The sequence below is a fragment of the Myotis nattereri genome (genome assembly GCF_964212035.1).
Source record: "Myotis nattereri genome assembly, chromosome: 11".
Lineage (NCBI taxonomy): Eukaryota > Metazoa > Chordata > Mammalia > Chiroptera > Vespertilionidae > Myotis > Myotis nattereri.
In genome coordinates this window covers 49,160,461-49,186,551 of record NC_138086.1, presented here as the reverse complement: position 1 = coordinate 49,186,551, position 26,091 = coordinate 49,160,461, and the positions used below count along the sequence as shown (strand labels likewise).

The 26,091-nt window shown below is 38.5% G+C and overlaps 1 protein-coding gene across 2 annotated transcripts in view; it reads left to right on the top strand.

The window, feature by feature from the left end:
• The window catches only part of COL28A1 (collagen type XXVIII alpha 1 chain), a gene marked incomplete at its 5' end in the record, with an annotated part of 138,532 nt that overhangs the window by 24,521 nt on the left and 87,920 nt on the right, over positions 1-26,091 (top strand). For both annotated transcript variants that reach the window (XM_081101761.1, XM_081101762.1), the window contains 6 exons: positions 83-127; positions 1,433-1,486; positions 16,213-16,281; positions 17,374-17,442; positions 22,596-22,664; positions 25,340-25,408. In XM_081101761.1, the coding sequence (XP_080957887.1) occupies positions 83-127; positions 1,433-1,486; positions 16,213-16,281; positions 17,374-17,442; positions 22,596-22,664; positions 25,340-25,408 (375 nt within the window). The remainder of the gene's footprint in view (positions 1-82; positions 128-1,432; positions 1,487-16,212; positions 16,282-17,373; positions 17,443-22,595; positions 22,665-25,339; positions 25,409-26,091) is intronic.

Below are 26,091 nucleotides of genomic sequence, written 5' to 3'. Positions count from 1 at the left end.
CATATTCCCTCTCTTCCACTTAAAGTCATTGCACTTTGAAGATGGATATTTAGAGTGACTTACCTTCAATTTTATTCCACAGGGATCCCCCGGGCCATATGGATCAAAAGGACCCAGAGGACTTCAGGTAAGGAGGCTAATACCAAATCTAAGTCTACACTAGAATCACCTAGGGTGCTTTTTAAAATCCCTTTGCTCACTTGCACCCTCTACCAATCCAATCAGAATGGCTGGAATTGGAATTAGGCTTCAGTATTTTTATTTATTTTTTATTTTTTTAAAAAATATATTTTATTGATTTTTTACAGAGAGGAAGGGAGAGGGATAGAGAGTTAGAAACATTGATCAGCTGCCTCCTGCACATCTCCCACTGGGGATGTGCCCACAACCCAGGTACATGCCCTTGATGGAATCGAACCTGGGACCTTTCAGTCCGCAGGCCAACGCTCTATCCACTGAGCCAAACCGGTTTCAGCAACTTCAGTATTTTTAAAGATCCCCAAGCGATTTTCAATGTGCCACCAAGTTTTGGAAACCACTACCTTAATGTTTTATTAACCAATTCAGGCTCCCTAAAGATAGGTACCAGCAGGAGAATCTATTTAATGACTAGTTGAAGGGATAAAAGTTTAAAAATTAGCATCTAGGAAGACTGATAAAATCAAAGTAGTTAAAAACAAAGTGTAACTGTTTTTTGCAGCGCTACTATAATATAGTTGGAGGAGCTATGCATTTTCTCTAAATTAAGTATTTGTATTGTTTTGCCACTATAAGTAGTTGATGCTCAGTAACATGCAATGATTCTTTAAGGCATTTATTTAGGTTAGACATATCTAGATTTCAAAAAATAATATGGCTGATTTTTTTTCTAGTCTGTGAACTTGCCTCACTACAGTTATAATGGGGGGGGGGGGGAGGAGGGTATGTGTGTGAGGAGTTAATTTCAGTATTTCAAAAAGTCTATTGAAAATTATACTTTTACCCAAGATTTTCTAGCCAATAACTAGTTAACCATCAGCTCCTTTGTTTTAACCTGGAATTGTGTCAGGGTAGGATAGTCACTCTAGCTATCACAGGGTCATTGGAAGTTGCAACTCTCAGTTATATATGCCTTAGATATATTTTTAAAAAGTTGTTTATTTGAAATCTTTCAAAAAAGAGATCCAGGTCAGGAATAAGGTTGGAAACACAGGTTTAGAAAACCAACCTCTCATTAATAAATGTTTGCTCTCAGCTGAAGTACTTTTTTAGAAGATACTTATTTGACATGAAGAATTTCACCTCATTCCATTTCTCAATTCCATGTAATTACAACTTAACTGAGTTATAGTCTGAATTCTAACTCTGGGATCTCTAGGGACCTGAACAAATGATTCACTCCTGATGGGCCTTTTGTACACAGAACTAATTCTTGGTTTTCATCTTGGAGCAGGGCATTAGTGGACCTCCAGGGGACCCAGGCCCGAAAGGATTTCAAGGCAATAAGGTAATCCTATTCCTGGGTTAAAGACAGGCAGAGTGTCTTTCTCCTAGTAGGCCATGGTAATGCATGTTTTTATTAGGCAGAAGTCAATGGACTCTTTGAGGAAGTATCTTTGGAAATACAAAATAACTGCAGGTGTATGCACCGAATCATGTTCAAGTACACGTAGGAAGTCATTGACATAGTTTTATAATTTATTATTATATTATTCAAAGGAGCATTATTAAAAATAAGCCATTAGAATCTTTGCAGTGTTTCCTTTTTTACTTCTGCCATTTAGTTATTATATGGCTCACTAGAAACTGATAAGTAGTAATAAGTAATTCAACTCAAATGCCTACTTCGCACATATAATTCCAACTCAATATACAGCTTATAAAGGAAGAAATTTTACAGCTGTTATACCAAAAGAAATCAAGCTTTTCTCTTTTTTTGGTGTGTTTTTAAACAGGGCCATACCATGCTTGTAATGTCATTCCACAGAAAATCAGGCAAGATAGATAGGGAAGGGTTAATAAGAGCCAAGCAGAACAACCAAAAGATGCTATAAGAAGGATCTTTAAGAGACTCTTTATAAGCTTCTGTTTTCTAATGAGCAAGGCCATTGATTTGCTGAAAGCAAGCCTTTTAGTTCCTTTTTAATTCTTCTCAATGCTTAGTAAATTTCACGGATATAGTAAGTACCCAATAAATGGAATTGAGTTAGCGACTGGAGATCCGTGGAACTTATGGCGGTAATAACAGGGAAGGTGCAGTCCCCAACAGACCCTGGATAAAACCAATATTTTAAAAGTACTATTAAATTTAAGTTGTGGGGAGTAGTTGAGCTACTCGAGTGTTCTTTTTTTCAGAGGAAAGGGAGTGACAAGTATAGTGATTTAATGAGATAATGGCAGTGTGTGATTCCCCAGGCCACTTTTAATTGGCAAATTAAAATAGAATGGGCTTCTCAGCAGGAGCATGCTCAAACTTCATCAAGGGGAAGTGTCTTCTCCAGTCCTTGCCTATGATTAGTTCTCTCTGGGGGAAAGAAATGGCTCTTTGGAATATTGAGTAGAAGGTTTTTATAAAATTGCTTTGACTGTAGGTAAAATCCTGCAGCAAGAAAAACATATATTTTGACAGTTTATGCTTATTTCTAGGATTCTTTTTTACCTAAGATGATAATTTTCACATGTTTGTGAGAAGCTTTAAATCAGGGGTCAGGGCTGGAATTTGCAACAGTAATAGAATTACAGAATTTTTGAGCCACAAGGAATATTAGAGATCATACTGGCCCAATGTTTTCATTTTTGAAAATGGGAAGCAAAGTCTGGAGATCATATGGCTGGCCTGAGGCAGAGGCAGAGCCAGGTCATCAGCTGTGGGGGGCACCGGGAGGAAGTGGTAGGTTGGGAGCAGGCATGTGGCTTTGGGAGATGGTTGGTGGCAATCCATAAAAAGGTGACCATTTGATCACATCTTGTGTCTCCTACAATTACTTCTTAGGTTTTCCTTTTCAAATAAATTCATTTCAACAAAATTTAGCTTTTCATTCCAATCATGCATTAATTCTTTGAAAGAATAAATAAATAAAGAGTCAAGTATTTGGGAGAACTTGTAAAGTTCTGACATAAAAACGTTTCATGCTTGACTTTCACAACAATGTCATAAAAGGAGTGTTGTTTCAAAGTATTTGAAGACTATCAATTTTCCAAGGTTGTCTCTTAAAAATTTTTTTTAAATTATGGTAAAAGATATATAACATAAAATTACCACTTTGATGTTAATCACAAATTTCACTGCCAGGTGAACACAGTTCATTGTCACTTGAAAAGATGGCAATTTCTAGAGCATGTTCAAAGTTGGCAGGAAGTAAGGTGAGAATGAGTTATATTTTTCCTTTTAGCTATATTTCTGGTCACAAGTGTAGTGGTCTCTTGATGTTATTACTAATTTCCACTTCTCTTTGGATCTGTCAACCAGAGATGCATGTCACATTGATTTTGTTATTTTTTAAAATTTTATATATGTATGAGTGTATCGTATTAAAAGTCAGGTTTCAGGGAATAGTTTCATTTCCCATCCCAGAATGTACTTCTAAATCTTACAGACTTAAACTATTTTATTCTCAATCTAAAAATAATGTTATGTTTTACAGTAACATTTCATCCATTACCGCTTTATTACAAAATGTTAAGAAATTGCTATTGCAATTTTTGCAAAAAGAAGCCCCATAAAAATCCATTAATTCTGTGTTTTCTAATGGGCAGAGAGAGGATTATTTATTTGAGAACTTCTATAATAATAGATAACACTTATTTACTGATTATTTTCTATGGTGGCATTTAAATAAGTACTAAATTCTTATTTAACATAATACCACCTTTTGAGGCAAGAGAGTTTAGGTACAGATTAGGCACAGAGAGTTTAAGCAACGGGTCCAAGTCTACACAGTGAGTAAGGGACAGAGTCAGGATTCAAACCCAGCCAGTCTGCTCTTAACCACCATATTATATTTATCCCCTTAGGAAAATTGCTCAATTTCCAGAATAGTCAACCTGAGGCCAATGCATTTCTTTTGGACAGTATGGAATATGCATGTGTGTCCAGTTCTAATGTACTCTGGCTGGAAACAACAGTCTGTTAAGGGGTGCCTTCCTACTTGGTTAAAATATTTATCAGGAAAAAAAGGAAGAGAATTGTGTGGGGGAAAACCCCCCAGCAATGTGCTCTTTCAAATACTTGGTTTCTTACAAGACCTTAAAATAAATACCTTTGGATCTGCAACATTTATGAATATTCCCTGAAAGTTTCTAGATGGGGCCTGCCTGTGCCTTTAAATTTATGAATGGTCTCTCTCAGGAACTACAATCTTGTTCTATTGCTCTCGTGGTTGGATTTTCTTCATCAGAGAGTTTGCAGTCAAGGTGGCCAAAGAACAAAAGGGGAAAAAATAGCGTGTGATAAATAATAATTTTAAAAAAGTGATTCTGGCCTTGTTTCACAAATCATTTCTGTCATTAATATTTTCCACATGTAATGTAGCTCCTATGTTGCCCTGAATACCCTTGTTTCCTTAGCAACAAAACATTGCTGTTCCTCACAATGAAATCTTGGCTCTAAGGGCACCTCAGCCTGGCTCCCATACATGAGGGTCACGCAGTGGCATTCATAAGGAGAACATGCCATCCATTTAGAGGCGGATGGGATGTTCTCCTTATAAATGCCAAGAAACTTATCCTAGGACGCGACTGAGAGTGTAGCTGTGCTTTCTCAGTAAAAGCTGAGTGCCTGCTTCCAAGGGCTGCAGTGGTGGTGCGGGTTGCAATCACATCCGGCCATGGAATGGGCCCTCTAATAGCTGGGAAGACTGGCTCAAGACTGGCAGGCCTTTCCAATCACAGAGAACAAATTACCAACATTAGTTTCGAACAAGTAAAAAGAGCATGGTGGGTGTGCAAGCCCACATTAGGTAATTTTTGCCATTTCTTGGTGTTTTTCTGAGGTAATTCTGAAAAGAGTATTTTTTTTTTCCTCAAGTCTCATGCAAATTTGCTCTTTCCAAGACCCTCTTTGTGCCCCTGAAGGAGGGACAGCTCACTGCGGCTTGACCAGGACACAGGTTGTGACGTGTTGGAGTCTCCTAGTGCCAGTGCTTCAGTGCTAAGGACAAAGGACACCAGGAAATATCCCCGATGTATTTTCCCAAGACAAAGTACTGAGTGTTAATGCCCAAACAATTAAACATATCGTGATCTATTATATATTAATTTATCTCAATAGATGAATTGCATCCCTTCTTCTAACCTCTTCCATTGTTTTACTCTTGGATGTCCCTGTATTTCCTGTAGGGTTTTCTTTCCCCTAAGTGTTTTCCTCTTGTGCTATACTCATAAGCAACTCAAAGTCCTCTCATGCATGAAGCTTGGTCTTACCTTACGTTCAGCTTCACTTCTGAGATGTTAAGAAAACCCACAAAGAAATGTCGCCCATCTGGTCCAATTGAATAAAGTGGATATGGTCAGGGTAAATAATCTCCAGTGAATCAAACATCCATCATCCATCAAAAATGAACAAAGGGCCTAGAATTAATGAAAAAACAGAACCTATGTTTCAAGAGGAGTGATGAGGGCAAAGTAGGCACCCAGAACTCACCAAAGTTCTGCACCACACCATGATTCTTAGACACCCCCCTCCTCCTTATCCACTCTGCCCAGTTGCCATTGTTTTCATCCCATATTTGGTGGTTCCCAAGCACTGTAGATATGTTTCAAGTAGCTGGTATTTTTATGAAGTTAAGTAATAGCTAAATATACAGATTCTAAAATTAAAACCGTAAGCCTAGTAAACATCCCTATACAACATCCTATTTCCTTCAAAATACTCTATGAAAAGAGGTCATTGTAAAAAAGAAGGCTATTTTGGTTGGTAGTTCAGTTTGTTCATTAAATGCCAAATATGAGTGAATCATATGGTACTTGTCTTTCTCTGACTGGCTTACTCAGAGAGCAGGCAGACAGCTCTGGTGTGTGTGTGTGTGTGTGTGTGTGTGTGTGTGTGTGTGTGTGTGTGTGTGTGTGTGTTGGGGGGGTGTTGTTGGCGATACTGGAGGGATTGATCAAAAAGAAGAAAGAGAGAGAGAACTCATGGACAATAGTGTGGTGAATGGGGAAGGGGAGAAAGTGGAAGAGGGCATAGAGAGAATAAATGGTGATGAGGAAAAATAAATTAAAAAATATATTTGAAAAGTTTGCATCTAAAAAGTGAAAAATAAATAAAAAGAGGGCTACTCATCAACCTTTAGGAATGCATGCAGATAATTTTGATAGCCGGCTGTATGCTAATCAAGTTTTCTTTGAGCTTCCATGTGTTATACCTTTAAACATTGCCAGCCTTCTGTCAGATATAAACCATTGACAGGAGAATCAGACAGATATGTGTGGGCCCATATCTCTTGTAAAGAGAAAGCTAAAGCAAAAGATCCAGTGTTAGGTCAGGAGCACAGAGGTAAAAAAAATATCATATGCATACTCACACACATTTAAGATAAGCAAAAAATAAGTACTCATTGACTGAATGAGTGAAAGGCTTTCAATGGAATGAGTTGTCAACAGTAGCATACTGCAGGCATGTCAAACAGGCAAGAGCCGAAGGAGTCAATTAGTTTGTCAATTTTGAGGTTATTAGAAACCTTCAAGAGAGCAGTTTCAATAGAGAGATTGAAGATGATGATGGATTGTGGAAGGAATCAGAGAGAAGGGTGCAGTAGCAAGGAATTTTGGCCATTCTTCTGAAATATTTGGAGAATAAAGACTAATGGAACAGTGGTTGACATAAACTATCAAAAGTATCTTGAGCATTAAATAATCTGTTATTTATACTTCCACTTTCCGTTCAGAGTAGCATGAGGACTTGGAACTTAATTTTATTTTATAGTTCATATATACAACCTAGATTGTTTTTTATAAAACAATATTTTCATTAGAGCACAATGTCAATATTTAAGAACAGAAAAATAATTAATGAAGATCTAATAGTTTTAAAAGTATATTGTTGTTTTGGTAATTATTTAAATACATGATTTGACTCAAAGTTAGCTTAGTAGATTTATAGGTCAACCTACTAAACATAACTAATATTTCAATTGTGGTTTGGAAGTAGTTCAATGCCGCAAATATGAATAACTGTGAAGAATTTTAAAACTTCTCCTTATTTCAGTTCTCACACAACTCAAAAACCTAACAATTTCCTAACATTATGATGTTGCTTTCAACCACTAAAAAATCATGATTTGCAACAGGTTATAATCCCTTATAACTCCATGGGAAGTAAATCAGTTGAAACATATGTGGATGTCAACAATTCCTAGTGCTGTAAAGAATAATAAATCAAACAGAAAACTTTCTTTTTAAGTCCATAGCTCTCCTAACTGAGTGACTGTATTCTTGGCTTCATGTAAAGTGTTTTAAGTGCAAGGAACTGGAACATGTCAGCTTTCCAGTTATCCAAAAACAATAATGGGCCCTCTGGTTCAGGCTAACAACTTTGAACAAGGCTGTGACGGCTCAGTGTAGAGCATTGCCACAGGAAGAATCCCTTTTACCATTTCAGTGATAGATATCTGTTTAATGAAGAATCAGAACCAAGCTGCCAAACTCTGTGAATGTTTTTCCTTCAGAGATGGCCAAGTCTAAATGCTATTTCTGCCCTGGGCCCTATAATTAAAAGGAAAGGATAAGTAATCCAGCGATTCTTGTGGAAAGGGCTTTGTCCTACATGCACCTCTGCCCATCAGGACTCTCAATTAGCTTGTTAACTCACTTGACATGAGACAACTGACAGTGACAACGTGAGGTGGCTGCCAGAACATGTGGGATGCCAGCCAATGGCTTCAAGGTAGCTGATTTTCATTCCCAAATCTCTGATGCATGTGGTTCTCAGCAGACGGCCTATATTGTGTGGGAATGTGTGTGCAGGAGTGTATGCAGAGACCGCTAAGGTGAAAACTCTGACAGATAGAGAAACCAAAATGCTGTCAATAGTTCCCACAAAGGTGCTGATCTATCCCATGTGCCCAGTCAAGCTGGCACTAATGTGAAACAGAATCAGCTACTGCAACATCCAGAGAGATGTCGGAATTTTAAAAATGAATAAAATCAGTGTCCTTCATGAATTCAAGTAAGTTGCAATAGTAACACTGCAACAGGGAAAATTAAGTTTATTCCAAGGATAAGGTACAATATACATAATATTTATCATTTTAACAATTTGTAAGTGTACATTCAGTGTTATTAAATACATCACCACTGTGTAAACCCAAAACTTTTCCAGTATCCCAACATAAACTTTGTATCCTTTAAACAATAATTCTCCTTATCTCCCCTGTCCCCAGTCTCCAAGGGAAGTTTTTAAGAAGCATATTACACTGTCATATGAACCCACCTCCTCATAAATTGATTTTTTGTTCTCTGATTTATGGAGAGGGCACACTCGAATATTTTTCCAGCTACTTATTTTGTTCTGGAGAAGTCCAAATAGTGGCCACCAGACCTGTGATTCTTAGAAGCTCTCTCGATGGGTTGTTGATTGCTTGCTTCTTCCTTTTAGGGAAAATTACACACAATGCCTTAGACTTTTTGTGTGATAAAGTATGACTTTCCAATGAAATCGAACCATATGAATTGCCATTTTGTAGATTAAATGTGGTTGAATGTTGTCAATTTCACATGGTTTAACCTAATGGCATTAAAGAAAATGAGTTATGCGTTACTAAAATCTGGTGCAATAGTATAGTTGCAAGCATATTATTCACCAATTCTTTGTTATTATGAAGTTTTTTCTTCTTTGGAGGCGATAAGTAGGTGGAGTGTATGAACTGTGGTCTTTTCTCTTAGTAGAAGGTATTTAAAAAAGACTGCAATTAGAGATTTGAATAATGGTGGTTCCAAACTCAGTATAGGCGGTTAATAATCAGTTTATATATGTAGGAATTATATTGTGTGATCACAGTATTGCCAGTTATAATTTACATTACCTTTACCACTAATTCAGTGACAACACTGATCCAGGTAAACATAGAGTGTTCCTGAAATTACATGTGAGTCAGCTTGTATAAAAGTGTATTTCCTCTTGGCTCATACTGTATTTCAAGATCCTTTGTCTTCATAGGATGGATCTTCAACTGTGGATGGATTGAAACTATGTGACTTTTGTGTTTTTCTTCCTATAACAAAGACATGAATTTAGTCTTTGATAAGATGAATTTTTAAATACTTTAAGAATTGAAAAGTCCCAAGGGGCAGTTTGCATGGTGGTTAGAGAACTGGCTCTAAAACCAGACTGCTGGGGTTCCAATTCAGCCTGCTGTTGTATTAGCTCTGTGACTTGGGCCAGTTACTGTTCTGCCCCATGCCTCAGTTTTCTCATCCATGCAATGGGTTAATAATAGTACCTACCTCTTAAAGTTGTTTTGTGGCTTACATGAGTTGAAATATGTGAAGCACCTAGGGTAGCACTTGTTACATAGTAAGTGCCATATATGTTGTCAGTAATTACTCAGCAGTTAAGAACTTGGAAGACCACTCTTATTATTAATGCAGAATAAGTCTAGCTTGATATGTGTTCTACAGAATGCTTTCTCTCAAACAAGAGAAATTAGTGACTAAAAATAGAGCTTGATTTAGAAAGTATTTGATAAATATTAGTTTCCTACCCCGCTTTTCCTTCTTTCCAAAAAAAAGGGCCTTTCTTGACTTTTCCCCAAGTCTTTGTATAGAGCCATCATGTCCCTGAGTTTTAGCTAAGAGTGTATCTTGGCCATACTTGAACCATTTTGCACTTGCAAAATGCTCATCCATCATTTTGTTCCAGTTGGAAACTATGAGAATATTTGTCCCAATACTTAAAATATTAGAGTTGGTGCTACACAAAGCTGGGAAATAATGGAAAGCAGTTGCTAAAACATCCTTGTAATGTTAAGAAAAGGTCAAGATCTGATTAAATTGTTCATAATTGTATTACTCAAAAAATAGTGAAGTTCTATTTTTAAAAATGTCCAAGAGTTTTGGGCAACCATTCATTATTTATTATCTTAGGAAAAGAAAGAATGTTGGTTAGAGTCAGTGCCAGGAAATAGGAGTGTTGCGTTTCTCTAGCTGGACTATCCATCCAGCTTAGGCCACCTATTAGAATTTCATTACTCCTTCCACTGAAAATAATATTAATTGTCTCTGATAAGTATGAAAGAGAAACTGCTTAAAAGGTACTTGATATCACTATGGTTGAAACCTGAGTAAACTTAGGGCAACTCCAGAGGAGCATTTCCAGCCTCCCAGCTCCCCAGCCTAGACCAGCTTCCCTGTTTTGTTCACCTCCCGCAGCTAGGACAGCACCGGATCCCTAGCTGCTGCTCAGTAAATGCTGCATGGATGGTTGAGGGAATGATATCAACTGGCTGAGCACTGAAAATATGAAACTGAGCAAGATCACATGATGTCCTCCCCACAGTCTAGGGGGAGACATATTAACTAAATGCAAAGTTGCCATTATAAAGAGTGCTCAGTAAAAAGAGGGAAATGGTGCTATCAGTACCATTTCTATCATAGGGATTTCACCCAATCAGAGAAGCCTTCTCTGAAACTATACTGCTTAAGATAAGAGCTGAAGGATGAATCAGGATTGACTAGGAAAATGCAGAGGTAAGAACATCCCAGGTAGATAAAATAGTGCGTGCAAAGATGCCGTGGCAGAAAGGAACGCTGCAAGTACAAGGAACTACCAAGGTCCGGGCTGCTGGGGTGGCATGCGATGAATCCACTAATAACAGATGGGATTGGAAAGGCCACAGGAACATACTGTACACGAGTTCACAAGCCTTGTAAGGAGCGCTGTCCTTACCCCAAGAGGGAAGGGAAAGGCTTTGAAGGGTTTTACTCAGATTAAAATGAAAATGAAAATGAAAATGAACATGAAAAGATTGCTCTGGCAGCAATGTGGGGGAGGAGAAACAAATTGGAGTGTGCTGAAATGGACACATGGAGAGTACTAAGGGATTAGTTGTAATCTGAGCAAAAGATGTTATTAATTTGGGGTAGACTGTAGAAATATGATAGAGAATGAAGGAGATGGATGGATTTGAGAGAGACTTAGGAGGCATATTGATAGGCACTGGTGATGCATTGCATACAGTGAATAAGGGAGAGCGAGGTGCTCTTAGGTTCTAGCTTGACCCCTGCAGGGATTGGGGTACCTTTTCCTGAGACAAAGAATGCTGGGAGATTATAAGATCCGCAAGTGGAAGATTATGAATTAGTTTTTGGAAATATGAGTTCCTTTTAAAATTCTCTTTTCCCTGACTTCCTTTATACTGTGCTTCCACTCCCACATCACCTAAATGTTGGTACTCTCCATGGTTCTGACCTGAACCTCCAGCCTCTTTGATCACTCTAACCTTGTGCTGTCCAGTACAGTGGTGATATATGGCTACTGGGCACTTGAAATGTGGCTCAAGCAAATTAGGATGTGCCATTAGTGTTAAATACATATCGGATTTCAAAGACATAGCATTAATAATAATGAAAAATAAGCCAAAACCGGTTTGGCTCAGTGGATAGAGCGTCGGCCTGCGGACTGAAGGGTCCCAGGTTCGATTCCGGTCAGGGGCGTGTACCTGGGTTGCGGGCACGTCCCCAGTGGGAGATGTGCAGGAGGCGGCTGATCGATGTTTCTCTCCCATCGATGTTTCTAACTCTCTATCTCTCTCTCCCTTCCTCTCTGTAAAAAATCAATAAAATATATTTTAAAAAAAATAAAATAAAAGTGAAATAAGCCAGTTAGTGAAAGAAAAATACCTTACGATCTCACTCATTTATGGATAATAAAGAACATTATAAACTGATGAACAAAAATAGATACAGAGGCAGAGAAGCATCAAACAGACTGTCAAACTACAGCAGGAATGCTGGGAGGATGGGGGGGGGCGGAGTTAAGAGATAAACTGAAGGACCTGTATGCATGCATATAAGTATAACCAATGGACGCAAGACATTGGGGGTGGGGGTGGGGGTGGGAGGAAAGGGCATGTGCCGGGGGGGTAGAGTATGCTGGGGGAAGGTCAATGGGGAAAAAAAAGGAGACATATGTACTACTATTTGTAATACTTTAAACAATAAAATAAAAAATTTTTAAAATTAATATTTTTAAAATATTGATTACTAGAGGCCCTGTGCATGAAATTCATGCATTAGAGGGGGGTGTCCCTCAGCCTGGCCTGCACCCCTCTTGCAGTCTGGGACCCCTCAGGGGATGTCTGCCTGCCAGCTTAGGCCCGTTCCCTGCAGGGATCGGGCCTAAGCTGGCAGTCGGACATCCCTCTCACAGTCCAGGACCCCTCGCTCCTTACTGCCTGCCTGCTCGCTGCTCCTAAGCACTGCCACTGAGGTGGGAAAGGCTCCCACCACCGCCACTGCACTTGCCAGCCGTGAGCCCGACTTCTGGCTGAGTGGCGCTCCCCCTGTGGAAAGGCACTGACCACCAGGGGCATCTCTTGCATTGAGTGTCTGCCCCTGATGGTCAGTGCACATCATAGTGACCAGTCGTTCTGGTCATTTGACCGTAACAGTCGCTTAGCCACATATCTATATATCTATATCTATATCATCTATATCTATATCTATATCTATATCTATATCTATATCTATATCTATATCTATATCTATCTATATCTATCTATATCTATTGAAAGGTTGGGTTTAGTAAAATATATTATTACTTTCTTAATGTGGCTTCTAGAAAATTCAAAATCACATGTGTGGCCCACTGTGTGTTTTTAGTGGGCAGCATGGCTCCAGACAGTGACCCTTATATTACCTCATTCCTCTCCTCTTGAGTCCACAGAACTGTTTACTGCCCCCAGAACATTTCAAATCATTTTATGTCTCACATGCTTTCCTTTTCCTGAACTTTTGTCCCCTCTTTCCTACCAGATAAGATACGATTCCTACTTCTTTGTTCAGAGCACATATCACCTCTACCAAATGAAATTGTCTTACTTCCTTAAGGCAGAATTAAACATTTCTGCCTTGGAGTCGTACATGCTCTGTTAGTATCTTTATTATATCTAATTTACATGCATGTATCTTTTTTTATGTTCATTTTTCTGTCCAGCCAGATTGTAAGTGTCTGAAAAGTGCAGGTGCGATCTGATTTATGTCTGTAATTATGTAACCGGTCCTCGGCATCAGTTTGGTGTGCGAGAAAAGCCTGATGAATAACAATTGAGTCTACACATATTAAACAGCTACCATGTGACGGTCATGACTTAGATGTCCTACAGACAATATCTTAAATCCTCTCAATAACCCTGTAAGGAAGATATAATTATCCTCATTTTGCATATGAGGATCTTATGAAAACTCGAACTGTTAGTAAATTATAGACCTAGGATTCAACTGCAGTGAATAACTCCAAAGCTACAGTTTTCCCTGTGATTTCTTACATGCTGAAAAAATAGATTAAAAAGTGGAAATTATATTCCTATACCATAATGTGGAAAAATACCTATTTCCTAGGGTTGTTAGAAGATTAAATGAAATAGTGTATATAAAGTATCAGGACAGTGCTTGGAAATAGCTGATTTAATTAATCATTGGCTTCCTTCAATCTTGAGGCCCACAATATAGAGGTCCTTAATTTCTGAGGAGGACCGAAGCGGTCTACCTAACTTCTGTGATGCCCCTACACATGCTCACACACATTCACGCTCATATGGAGGTCACGAGAAACGGCCCCGCTGGGGCCACAACTTTTACCCAGTCCTCTTTGTACATGCCTCTGATGGTAAAAGAAAGTGAAGTAGAGAAAGTATAAGTAATTCTTGGCGCATTCAATCTGTGTGTGTGTGTGTGTGTGTGTGTGTGCGCGCGCGCGCGCGCGCGCGCGCATGCATGTCTTTGGTGAGGTTTGGGATAAGGATAATAGCAGAAAAGGAATCAAGCCTGGTGTCTTACTAGGGCTATAGTGCCTTGACAAATTCCCAGAAAATCATTCCGAGTAGAATGCTGACTCTCCTCTTCTTGCTCTGCCTCACCTAGCTATGGTACTTTACAATCAGGACCACTTTTTTTTTTTTAAGCACCTCAGGAATCTTTGTAGGAAAGGGAAAAGGGAAGTATGAAAAGGTAAATACTGGTATTCATTGTAGGGAAATACTGGTCTGCAGGTCCTATGTTGAAATGCTAGCTCCTGATGAATATCAATCGAGTCTACACGTAATAAACAGCTACCATGTGACTGGTGAGAGGAAATGTGAATATATGTTGCTATGGGGTTGTCTGTGTTCAGATAAGGGAAAACAATCCCTTTGTAAGCTTCAGATCCTCATAATTTTCCCCAAAAAGCAATATTAAGAAATTTCTGTTGCTATTGGTAGTTGACTAAGACTAAAAGGGGGTCTTGGGCTCAAGAGTAAGACAGTTACTTCTCTTGATTCTCCTGATTTACACATTTCAAGGTAACAACTGAACTGATGCCTTGTGCATAGCCAGAGGAAACGTTTGTTCTAGATCAAACATATAGGCAAGTACTAAGTAGTATATAAATAGAATAAGGGAACTTCGGGCTTATTATTACTACTATCATTATCATTTTATTAGTGTGTTTACCTTTCAAACTAGTCCTTTGAGTTGAGGGACTATGTCTTAAACATCTCTGTATTTATTTTGTTACCCTCTATATAGAAGTAGTTGGTGTTCATTTACTGAGTAATGGAGAGTCACCATATGCAGTATAATTGCAAGGAGATTCTAACTTGAGTGGAAAGCACAGGAAATTGTAAGGAAAAGGTTCTTTGAAGTGAAAATTTGGATTCCTTAGGAAACGGAATCTTCCCTAGCAGCTAAATCAAAGTTTAAGATTAAGAGAACAACTTCAAGTTGAGGGATAAGTTTTAGTCTGATATTAGATAGAGAGAAATTCCATGGCCAAGAACATGTCAAAATAACAATGGCAGTTACCTAGCTGCTCCAGAAAATTTGATCGATATAGACAAATAAGTGCAACCTTGAATTTGAAAGTGGGAAATTGAAGTTGATTTATCTGCCAGACTGACTTGTACTCAAAAGGATGAACAGAAGGTACTTTTAAATTCAACCCACTCAAATGCAAAGCATCAGAGACTCTAACAATCACCCGATTCTGAGGTCAGCTCTCTGGGACTCCGGTTCCTCGCTGGTGCGTTGTATGAGCTTGATGTTCTCATTCAGTTCTATAAGGACTGACTTCGATGCCAGGCCTGCTACATGGTGGACAGCATTCGTTGAAAATGCTCTGGCTTCTAGTAACAGACATCTTGACTAATAGTGACTTGAATTATAAGCACTCTTTTTGTTGAGTAAACAGAATGTTTGAAGGTAGGTAGTCCAGGGTGGAATCAGTAGCTGAGTGAGGTTCTCCAGCAGCCAGGCAGGCTCTTTGAAGTTTATGCTGCATCCTCTTCACCATCTGAGAGATCATTGCCTCCTGGCAACAAGACAGCTAGTACAGCTCCAAGTACGGAAGAAGAGTCAGAGGCAGATGGTTTCTCTTTGCATTCAGTAAGATCCCTCCACCTGTCAGAACTCAGCCAAACGCCAACCTAGACTAACCAGTGGCAAAGGGAAAGGAGATTCTAGACTTGCATTGGGCCAATTATCATTCATCCTACACCCCTGAAGGCAAAGAATAGGTGCCCGAGACCTGAACAGCTCAGAGTCCTAACAGCAGGGAAGGAAAGAGGAGAGAGGATGGATATTGTGTAGAAAATAAAACGTGTCTGCCAGAAACACTTACTAAAGCTTTATTGAATGTAAAAGTGAGGCTGCATTATGACTTTCATAGATCCTAAAAACTTTGCTTTTATGGGTTTATTCCTCAAAAAAAAGTAAAAATAGTGTTTTAGAACGGAGTTAAGATAAAGACACATAAAATCCAGACTGAATTCTTATGTATTCATTCTTATGTTTAATTCTGATTTTATAAATAAAAATTGAAACATTTTTGTTGGCCCTAAATCATGTATATACTATGCCTAGTGGATAATTCCACCCTGGGTTTATGTTGTGTTTTCAACTGACTTAGAAACACTAGAGGGAAGGGACTGTGTACTAGGTGTCATTATTGCCCTCAAAGCCCCTATCACATCACTATGAATCTAAAAGCTGCTCAACAAATATTACCGAGTTGAGCTAACATATCACCATTTCTTCCTCTAGGGTGAGCCAGGTCCTCCTGGTCCTTATGGTTCTCCGGGAGCCCCTGGTATTGGACAGCAAGGTATTAAGGTAAAGATCCATGTCTCTTTGACCATTGATGATTTTTGAATTTATTGTAGGGGCTGGGGGAGCTGTGATTTAAACTCTGCTCAGCCTTGCCCTCACGGGTGTAGGAGGCTGCTTGCAGAAGTTACAGTCTGGATGCTTGGACTCTGAGTGCCATGCTCAGGGTCAGTTACCACTGAATCACCAGTGTATTTTGTTATTTGGTTGGAGGGAAAATTTGCTAGTCTCCAAATACCCACTCTCTGGCCAGTGTACATCTGGTTCTGTTGATTCTTTATGGACTTTAAATGTTAACATGCAAGATGTTACTGGGATGTGAAATACCTTAATAGATAAACTACCACCTGCTCACAGTAAATAAGCCGACAGGGGCAGAAACCAGAAGAACCATGACACTGAAAAGTATATGTTGTCAGGAAGGTTAGTCGGGGACGAGAAGGAACTAGAACACCAGCACTGTGTCCTCTGCATCCTGCAGGATTAATAGAGTTTATTTTAAATGGGTTTTCTCTGTCGTTGGGACAAAAAGACACTGATGCAGGACTAAAACAGAGAGCGTACAAAACAGTGCACTTTGAATGTAAACAATGTCCTCCTGGGTGGCACGTACACAATAGCACTGGAGACTCCAGGGGAGGTGGAGTTTATGTCGGTGCAGTTATTGGAGAAGGATTCTGAAGGAGATCAAGTGTGAAACGGAACTGAGAGGGGAGGTGCCATGGGGGAGAGTGAGGACAGGGCGGGGGAGGGCAGCACGCCAGGATGGTGGGGAAGGGGCAGGAGTGGCATGAACATTGTCATCTCAGTCACCAAAAGGCGTCACACACAGTCCATCCTGCCAATCACTACACAGTAGTTTCTGAAAGCGGAACGTGCCCTATTGCATTTAGACAAGAAGGGATGCTGCACATTTTAGGGTAATTTGTTCACTTACATTCAAGCCATTCCTCCTCCTCCAGATTATGTTTTATCTTTTTGAACGAGAAAAGTTTGGCTGTTTTGCTATTTATCTTTGTTGAACTCTTGAGAGTATTTTGTGCTGTTTCTTCTTTATGTAAAAGCTCAAGCTTTCATTTGATCATTTCTTTCTCTTAGGGGGAGAGAGGCCAGGAAGGAAGAACAGGGGCTCCGGGACCGATTGGCATTGGTGAGCCAGGCCAGCCAGTAAGTAGCCAGAAATTCTAGATGGAATAGGAAGGACAAATATAGTTCTTACGTCCTCCCTCTGGCTAGAAAAAATGTTTCAGCTAATCCATCTTATATCTTTTGGACAAACAAATGATAGTAAATATGCAAGAACCAGATACAAGGTCATTTTTTCATAATTAAAATAGGGAAGCATGTGCGCACACATACAGACACAGTAGGTTTACAGTGGTTCATATGGAAAATAATACAATCATTAATAAGTAATAATACAAGAATAAACTCTGTTTTGCATACTCACAACTGTAAACCTACTTTTGCCCCACTCTATATGTATGATATGTACAACTGCTCTCACTATAATCTCTTACAAGATTTGTCAGCTTATTCAAGAATTATGTGTCGAAATTTCCTAGGAGATACGAGATCTGCATTCAGGCCTAATGCCTGTAATTTACTTTCCTGTAACCATGAGAAACTCACCACCAATGAGGACTTCTCATTACCTAATCCGGGAGTGTGTTCTAAAGCTGGTATGCAGGATGGTAGACAGGCCAGACCTGTGTTATCTGTAGTGTCTACCTCATGTAACTTTGAAGTTTCCTATTGTTGGAAAAGAAAAAGAATACTTCTGTCAAAAGAGATCTAAAGAGGAAATGAATAAAACATGACCATTCTAGCATAAAAAGCTCCTTAACTTTTCAAGTAATCATTCCCCTAGGAAAGAAAGTGGCTGACTCACTGGGGTACAAATGAAAACATGGTTGGTGTCCCAATTTGGCTTTGCATTGCATAGCACCTCACGTGTAAGTAGTAACAGAAACGTGCTTCCGGGTTGTAGGCTGTGAGTGGAATGGGAGCATATTGTTTGAGGGTGAGGCTTTTCACTAATGTCTGTGCACACATTCAGAAAAGAACACATCTCAATGAGGAAAGATATACTGCACTGATTATCTAGAGACCAGTGATCAAGTCTCGGTTTCTGCTAACTAGGCAGTGCCCTTAAAGGTAAACCCTCGCGAGAAAAGAAATCAGCTTTCTTGCAGACACTGCTGCTTCTTCACTGGAGAAGCTGCAAGTGTAAAAAACTGGAGGGCCATCAGCTAGAAAGAAAGACACAGGCTCATGTAGATCGCTATGTGTTCTGGGAGTACGGCAGAGAATCTGGGCTTTAAAAAAACTGGAATAAACAAGAATTTTTTCATAATTCTCTGAATAAGTGGGAATAAAAATTAGCTACATAAATACAATTTTAAAAATGAGCTGCTAAAAATAACAGAGAAGGATTTAGTAAACTTCCACCAGATAGACAAATCTTAACATTTTGCTACACTTGATTTAGATTTTTCTTGCAAAGACATAAAACATTATGGGTACAGTCAAGTTTACATAATCTCTTCCAGAAAATAGAAGAGGAAAGAACACTTCCTATCTTATTTTACAAGGCCAGTTTTCTCTCAGTACCAACACAAGACAATGACAACACATAAAAAGAAAGCTATAGAACAATATCCCTCAGGAATATAGACACAAACAACCTAACAAAATATTGGTGAGTAGAATTCAGCAATATATAAAAAGAATTATACAGCAGCATCATTTGAGATTCATTCCTGGATGCAAGACTGATTTAATAATTGAAAAGTAATCATAATAGTACATTGTACTATAGGCTAAAAATTACATGATCATATAAAAAAGAAACAGGAAAGCATTCAACAAAATTCAAAATTCAAAACTCTCATAAGCCCCAATAAAAACTCTCAGAAACTAGGAATAAAAGGGAACTTCTGTGATACAAAAAAACTACAGCTAACATATATTCAATGGTGAAGTGGTAAAACCAAAAACAAGAGAAAGATTTCTGCTTTCACCAATCTTATTCAATGTAGTATTAGAAGTCCAAGCCAGAACAATAGGCAAGAAGAGGAAATAAAAAGCATAGATTTCAAAAAGAACTAAAGCTGTCCCTATTTGCAGATGACATAATGGTCTTCATAGAAAATCCCCAGAAATCTATACCAAACCTCCTAGAACTAATAATTGAACTAATAATTGAGGTCATGGGATACAAGCTGGACATGCAAAATCAATTTTATTTCTATAGTCTAGTAACAAATACAGAAACTACCAGCTTTAATTTTTGATTACCACTTGTTTTGTGCTGGTCTCAGAGGTGACTAATTCATGAAAAATAAATTGATTCAGAATCTCAGGTGATCTGTTTGTTTTATGTGCAAGGTTATTTCAAGCGCTATCAGTAAAAGGAAAATACTCCCTGAAGTAGAACTGTAATTACTTTGAAGTTAAAAATAAAGGACATGGCACATGTGAATATTATAGACAATTATTATTATTATTATTATTTAAGATATTTACCTTTAATGCTTGCAATGTATATTATAACCACTTTGTTTATTGTCCACACTGTTTAGATTATTAAGGAAAGTAGGAAAATAATGGATAATTATACTTTATCTTGCTAATGTTTCAAATAAATCATTTCACCGACCAGGCTGTGTTAACCGATAATTAGTTCCTCCATTATATTTTTTCATTAGAGGTGTTCATTAGACACCAAATAAGCACGCCATAGTTGTAATTGATTTTCATGGCCTTTCAAAAGGATACTGAGTTTTTTATAGAAGCCTTTCTGTCCTTTAAAAATGTTCTATTGGTGCTGTCTTAATCAATTAAAAATATAGTTAATCTAACCCAATACCTGCTCTTCCTCTTCTGAGGTTAACAATCATCTCCTATCTTGACCACTCAACTAAAAAACTTGAGAATGTAGTGGTGGTGTGGAATACTACCCTGACGGTTTGCAGTAACTGAACCTTGGCTCTCTGTATTTTTAAATGCTCCTAAGTGATTGCTCACTAGCATTCGCTCTCTTTTCTCAGCAGTTTGGAACATATGGCTCCTAAAAGCCGCCATTATTTTCACTTTAACCTTAGTTGAGGTATTCTAGAAATGCGGGAGGAAAGGGTCCGCGTTTGTTCTGTGCAGCGTGCCTCTCTCCTTACTTAATGTCACCCATTCATGCGCAGAATACCTTTTTTGTCAAAATGTCCATAAAAGGACAGTCTTAGCAACTGCAGCACTCAAGGAAAATAATTTTGATAGTGCTAGCAGATATTTATTGAGTGCTTCATTTGTAGAAGCTTTAAATCTCTCTGACTTAGTCCTTACAGTAATACTGAGGTTGAGGTAGGTACTGTTGCTACCACCATTGTGATGAGTTTGCTGAGCTCTAGAGAGAGGAACTAATTTCTGTAAGGTCACACTGCCAATACTACCTAGCAGAGCTGGCACTTGAACCTCAGTCCAAAGGACACCAGAATCTGCTTGTAATGATTATGCAAGACTCTAAACTCCATGAGACAGAAAGCAGGTTGGTTTGATCCTCTTAGAACCTAGCTTGGAGCCTTGCACCTGTTAGGCATTTGGTAAATATTTGTTGAATGAAAGAAAAAAATGGAATAAACTTGAAAATAGACTTATTTAGCATTTAATGTACATTGTGTTATTTTTATATGTCATATCATTGGGGAAAATGATAATCAGTCAATATATTTTCTTGTCATAGTGTGTGATGTTAGACATTGTTTAGTTTACAATCCAGTTTTCATGTCATATTTATTTTCCCCTTAGTTAATTTCTCTAACATTAGAATAAGCTGTCATGAATATTAATGCTTTAAGAACTTGGATTGCTAAAAACTAGGTTTTCCCATAAACATAACAATTTAAATGGAATTAAATGTTAACTTTTTATTTTAATTAAAGTCTTTACTAAATTGGCTATGCATAAATATTAAAGAAGACTGTCTTTTAAAATATATCATATTGGGGGGGAATATATCATATATGGTGTGGCTCAGTGGTTGAATGTTGGCCTATGAACCAGGAGGTCATGGTTCAATTCCCGTTCAGGACATATGCCCCAGGTGCGGGCTCGATCCCCAATGTGGGGCATGCAGGAGGCAGCCGATCAATGATTCTCTCTGTCTTTCTCTCTCTCCCCTCCCCCTCTGAAATAAAAATATATTTAAAAAACAGAAAAAACAAATACTGATATACAATTTTTATAAGCTTTGCTGTAAGCTTTTTTTCTTACAAATTCATAACGGTGCTCAGTCACTGATTAGCATAATGCTCCATCCTGGTTCTGCTTCCAGGCTTTACCAGAAAGCATCTCTTAAATGACCCTGGATGACTGCGTATCCAGCTCCAAGGTCGTTCAGAGGAGCTCTTATTCTGTCTCAGGTTTACTTCCCTGGCCAGTGAGCCCTAATTATCTTTTTAGAGCCATTCAAGGGAAGGCTCCAGTCTGGGCTTCTAAGATTCCTGTTGTTAGTCTCTGTTCTACTTTTTGGCCTGCTGGCTAAGAAGACCAAGTGGGAAAATGTGTAGCCTTTTAAAATTCCTGGTGTTTAAGTGAGTGCATTACTGTTGTTTTTTATTATTCGGTGAGTACCTTTCCAGTCAGTCCACGTCAATGCCTGAAACTGTTGTTTTTCTTATGTGAGAAGTTCGCACCTTTCCTAGTGCCTTTCTGAGCAACGGTTACATGGACTTCTTAATTTTAATCATTGAGATTGAAAATCATGCTTCCCTTGACCAGATTTCTATGCACACATAAATCTCCAGTGGATTCAACTAGTTCTTGAAAGATTTCAAGTTTGAGTCCAAATTTATGAGGATAGAAATTAAACAGACTTCAGTATTTTAACCAGCTGTGCAGTGATTTCTTCACAGTCCCCCCATGCCCCATAATTCAACTCTGAAATTACTCTGCATCCGTCTCCAGCCATGCAGTCCTCGAAGTTAGCCTTTCCTCATCTGGTTTATTTTCTGTACCTTATTCTAACACATCACTTAATTTCCATTTCGCATTAATTTGAGGACACCAGAATAGATAATCAGATGCCGACCAAGTGGAACAAGTATTTAATACGATGGGAATATTATTCTTCACAACTATAATTCTCCTGATTACTATGAAGCTTACTAAAAGGATTCTTACTAATGACTTCAATAGGACTATGTCATGCCCATGTGAACTGAAATATAACCATTTTCTTTCCCCTTCCTCTCCTCCCTTCTCTTTCCCCTCCTCCCATGATCCTTCTCTCTTCTTTATTCTTCATTCCCTTTTATCCCATCCAGGGTCCCCGTGGTCCCGAGGGAGTGCCAGGAGAGAGGGGCTTACCGGGAGAAGGCTTCCCAGGACCAAAGGTAACAAGACCTTCTGTACTAGGAAAAGTGCTTTGTCTTGCATGGTCATGAATTACAAATTTTAAAAACTGTGTCCAGTTATCAGAAGTCAAGTATTTTCCTGACCAACTTCACCCTATTAAATGCAGGAATATGTAAATTTCCCCTTACCATGAAACGACAGTGAATTTTGCAATCATAAATGAGTCGTTGACAGACTTCTACTTTATATAATTTTGTGTGTGAACTTAGAAAAATCTCTTGGACTGGAGTCATTAAAGCACAGTGATAGCCTCAGTAGTTGAGTTACAGTGTGTAGCTATGATGAAGCTTTACTCTCAGCTTTGTTTTGTGAAACGTAGACAAGAAACCAATTTGTAACAGCATTGCCTTTAGTATAATAAAAAATGAATTAGCTTATTACTATAAGGAGCAAAATGGCATGAAAGACCAATCTTTTACCTGGCAATAGAGAATTTAAACATCTCCACTGCTTCCCATATATAATTCTTGGGGCTCAAGTTCCTCTAGACCAGGGGTTGGCAAACTTTTTCTTTCAAGGCCAGGCAGTAAATGTTTTAGGCTTTGTGAGCCATATGGTATGTGTTGCAACTACTTAACTCTGCTGTTGTAGCATGCAAGCAGCCATAAACAATGTAGTTTAAATGAATGAGTGTGGCTGTGTTCCAGTAAAGCTATTATTTTACAAAACACAGGCAGAGAGCTGGAGTTGGCCATTGGGCTTTAGTTTGCTGATCCCTTGTCTAGGCTGTTTACTCAAAATCTGTGGCACCTTAGCCAAAGGCCACATGGGAAATGATTTTCCAAGATACTTTGGGTGGCATCAACAAAATTTGAGAGTAAGTAAGGATAAATTTTGGAGTCTTTTTCCTTCTTTTCTAAAGCTTTCCCCCCAAACACATGTGCATGCACACACACTGCCCAGAGAAGCACACATTCTTTTCTAAGCGACTAAGACCTTCCACGGTATTCAGTCAGGTCCTTAAGTTCTGACCTTCTCAGCATTGCTGCACGCTCTAAAACTACAGCTCATTCTTAGCCTCTCCTGTTCTGATCACTATTCAATGACCTATGAGGAAACCATATTTCAGCTAGAGGGAAATTAATTAGCTACAACAAATAATTCATACTAAGTTTTGAGAGACTGCTGGGTTGAATTTTCAGAGAGGCCCCTTTTAACACATTTTAACTTGTCATAATAAATGAAAATGATATGTTAGATAAAGGGGACTTTAGTAATGCCCTTGACTAACCAATATGTCACTATCAGATACAGAGGCTAGCAATTTAGCACTACATTTCAGAATGATTTATAATACATAGTTTCTTGAATTATTTTTTGTTATATAGTAAATTTTTATATATGTGTAGCCCAAACAACCTGGAAAACTTAAATAACCAGAATTACTTCTCTTTATAATCTATTTTTTTTTTACTATCTATATATATAAAAGCCTAAGTGCCTGCCCAGTAGCTATGACGTGCACTGACCACCAGGGGGAAGAGGCTCAATGCAGGAGCTGCCAAGCTGTGATGACTTGGCAGCTGAAATTCTCGGGTGACATACCCAGAACCAGAGAGGAGGGAGCCTGATTCTGGGGTGCGTCACCTGAGAACTGCCCTCTCACAATCGGGGACCCCTCAGGGGATGTCAGAGAGCCAGTTTTGGCCTGATCCTCACAGGCCAGGCCGAGGGACCCCAGGGCATCTAGTAAAGAAATAAATGAGAACTATGTGAAACACTAAGAAGCATACAGGAGGGCATGTCTTAGTGACAAGTTCAACTGCATGATATAAAGATACACTCTTGCTCATAGTAACCCACACAGTGCATTGCCCTCTATCTCTTCAAACAAATAACCCACTATATTCAGGGTTGTTTAGGGTCGGCTGTATGTAATTATGTTCTGTGGAAATGACCAGAAGAACCCACTTTTCAGACTACTTTATTCCCCAATCAGCAGGACCAAAGGGAGTTTTCTATATGTGCTCCTTGGGGCTGCTTACCATGATGTAGGACTTAAGTGATTATACCGTGAATACATAGAGACACAAAGGATATTTTCCTGTTTTCTATGTTTCTTGCAAATGTCCTTTGATTTTACTCATGGTTCAAATAAATTCATGAGATGAATACTATTTTTGATTGTTTGTATGGTTTATTTTTCATACCAATGCAGTGTGATGACTTCATTGATATTACATTACATAGGTCATGTGATTCAGTCCAAGAAGATTTTACATTAATTATTTTAAAACTAAATTTTCAATGAATGTGTATAAATTCTGATATAACACATTTAATAATTTAACCATAGCAAGTATTAGTTCATATACTAATGTGAGGGACTCATTTCCATTGTGTGATGGGTATAGTTGAAGCACTGTTGAGGAGACAGAGGACTGACTCAGCGAGTTGTACTCATCCCCAGATATTTCTGACTATTTTGGGAATAGAGCTCTTTTCCAACCTTCGCGGTACTTCATATGTGTTCTGCTTGGACAGAGTACCTCCTATTTAAGAGTTAAGACTAGGTTTTTTTTGCAAGTTACAAATCTTGGTGTCAGTTAGAATGACCTACTTGCAGTCAGCTGTAAATTTGGTTGCTTTGAATGCTTTAACTGTTTTAAAATTCTGATTTTTATTAGTGTACTGATGTCTCATATATTTTCAGGGTGAAAAAGGTTCTGAAGGTCCAATTGGCCCACAAGGACTACAAGGCCTGTCAATCAAAGGGGACAAGGTAATACATATAGGATATAGGATGGAAGAGATGCCAGTAAAATTGTTTTTAAAAATGTTTGTTATGTATGTACATTTATGAACTGTACACAACCTGACAACCACACCACACAGGTGTCAACTTAGTTGTAAATCAAGTATATGCAAGGTATATTATTGTAGAGATGAATTATTATCTGGAAATTCCCATGTTATATATTTATAGTAATGTCTCATTTATTTGGGTTCTGACTTCCAGTATCCCTATCGTCAGCCAAGCAGCTTGGAAGCCAAACATTAGCAGAATAGACCTCTACTTAGTTAAGAAAATAGCTGTTGAAACACGACTTGACCTCATTACAGAAGTGATATTCAACCTTAGGCTCCCACTAAAAAATATTACTTTAAAAGGCTGAAAGAAGATAACTCATTTAAGAAAACTAGCATCGATGTCCTCCAGCAAGGACCAACAGGAATCCACCTATAATTGAACAAATTTACGTGTATTGATTCTGCTGTGAAAGGGGCCACATACCGTGGGAACCTATCACAACTCAGTAAGATGAGAGATTTTTTTCATAGAATTTGAGTTTATATATTAGGTGGCTTGGGCGAGTGTCTAAGAAAGTATGAATTGGCTCTGAACTGGTTGCTCTCAGGAAGTGGGGGTAATTTTAAGTTTGGGCATTTAAAAAAATATATATA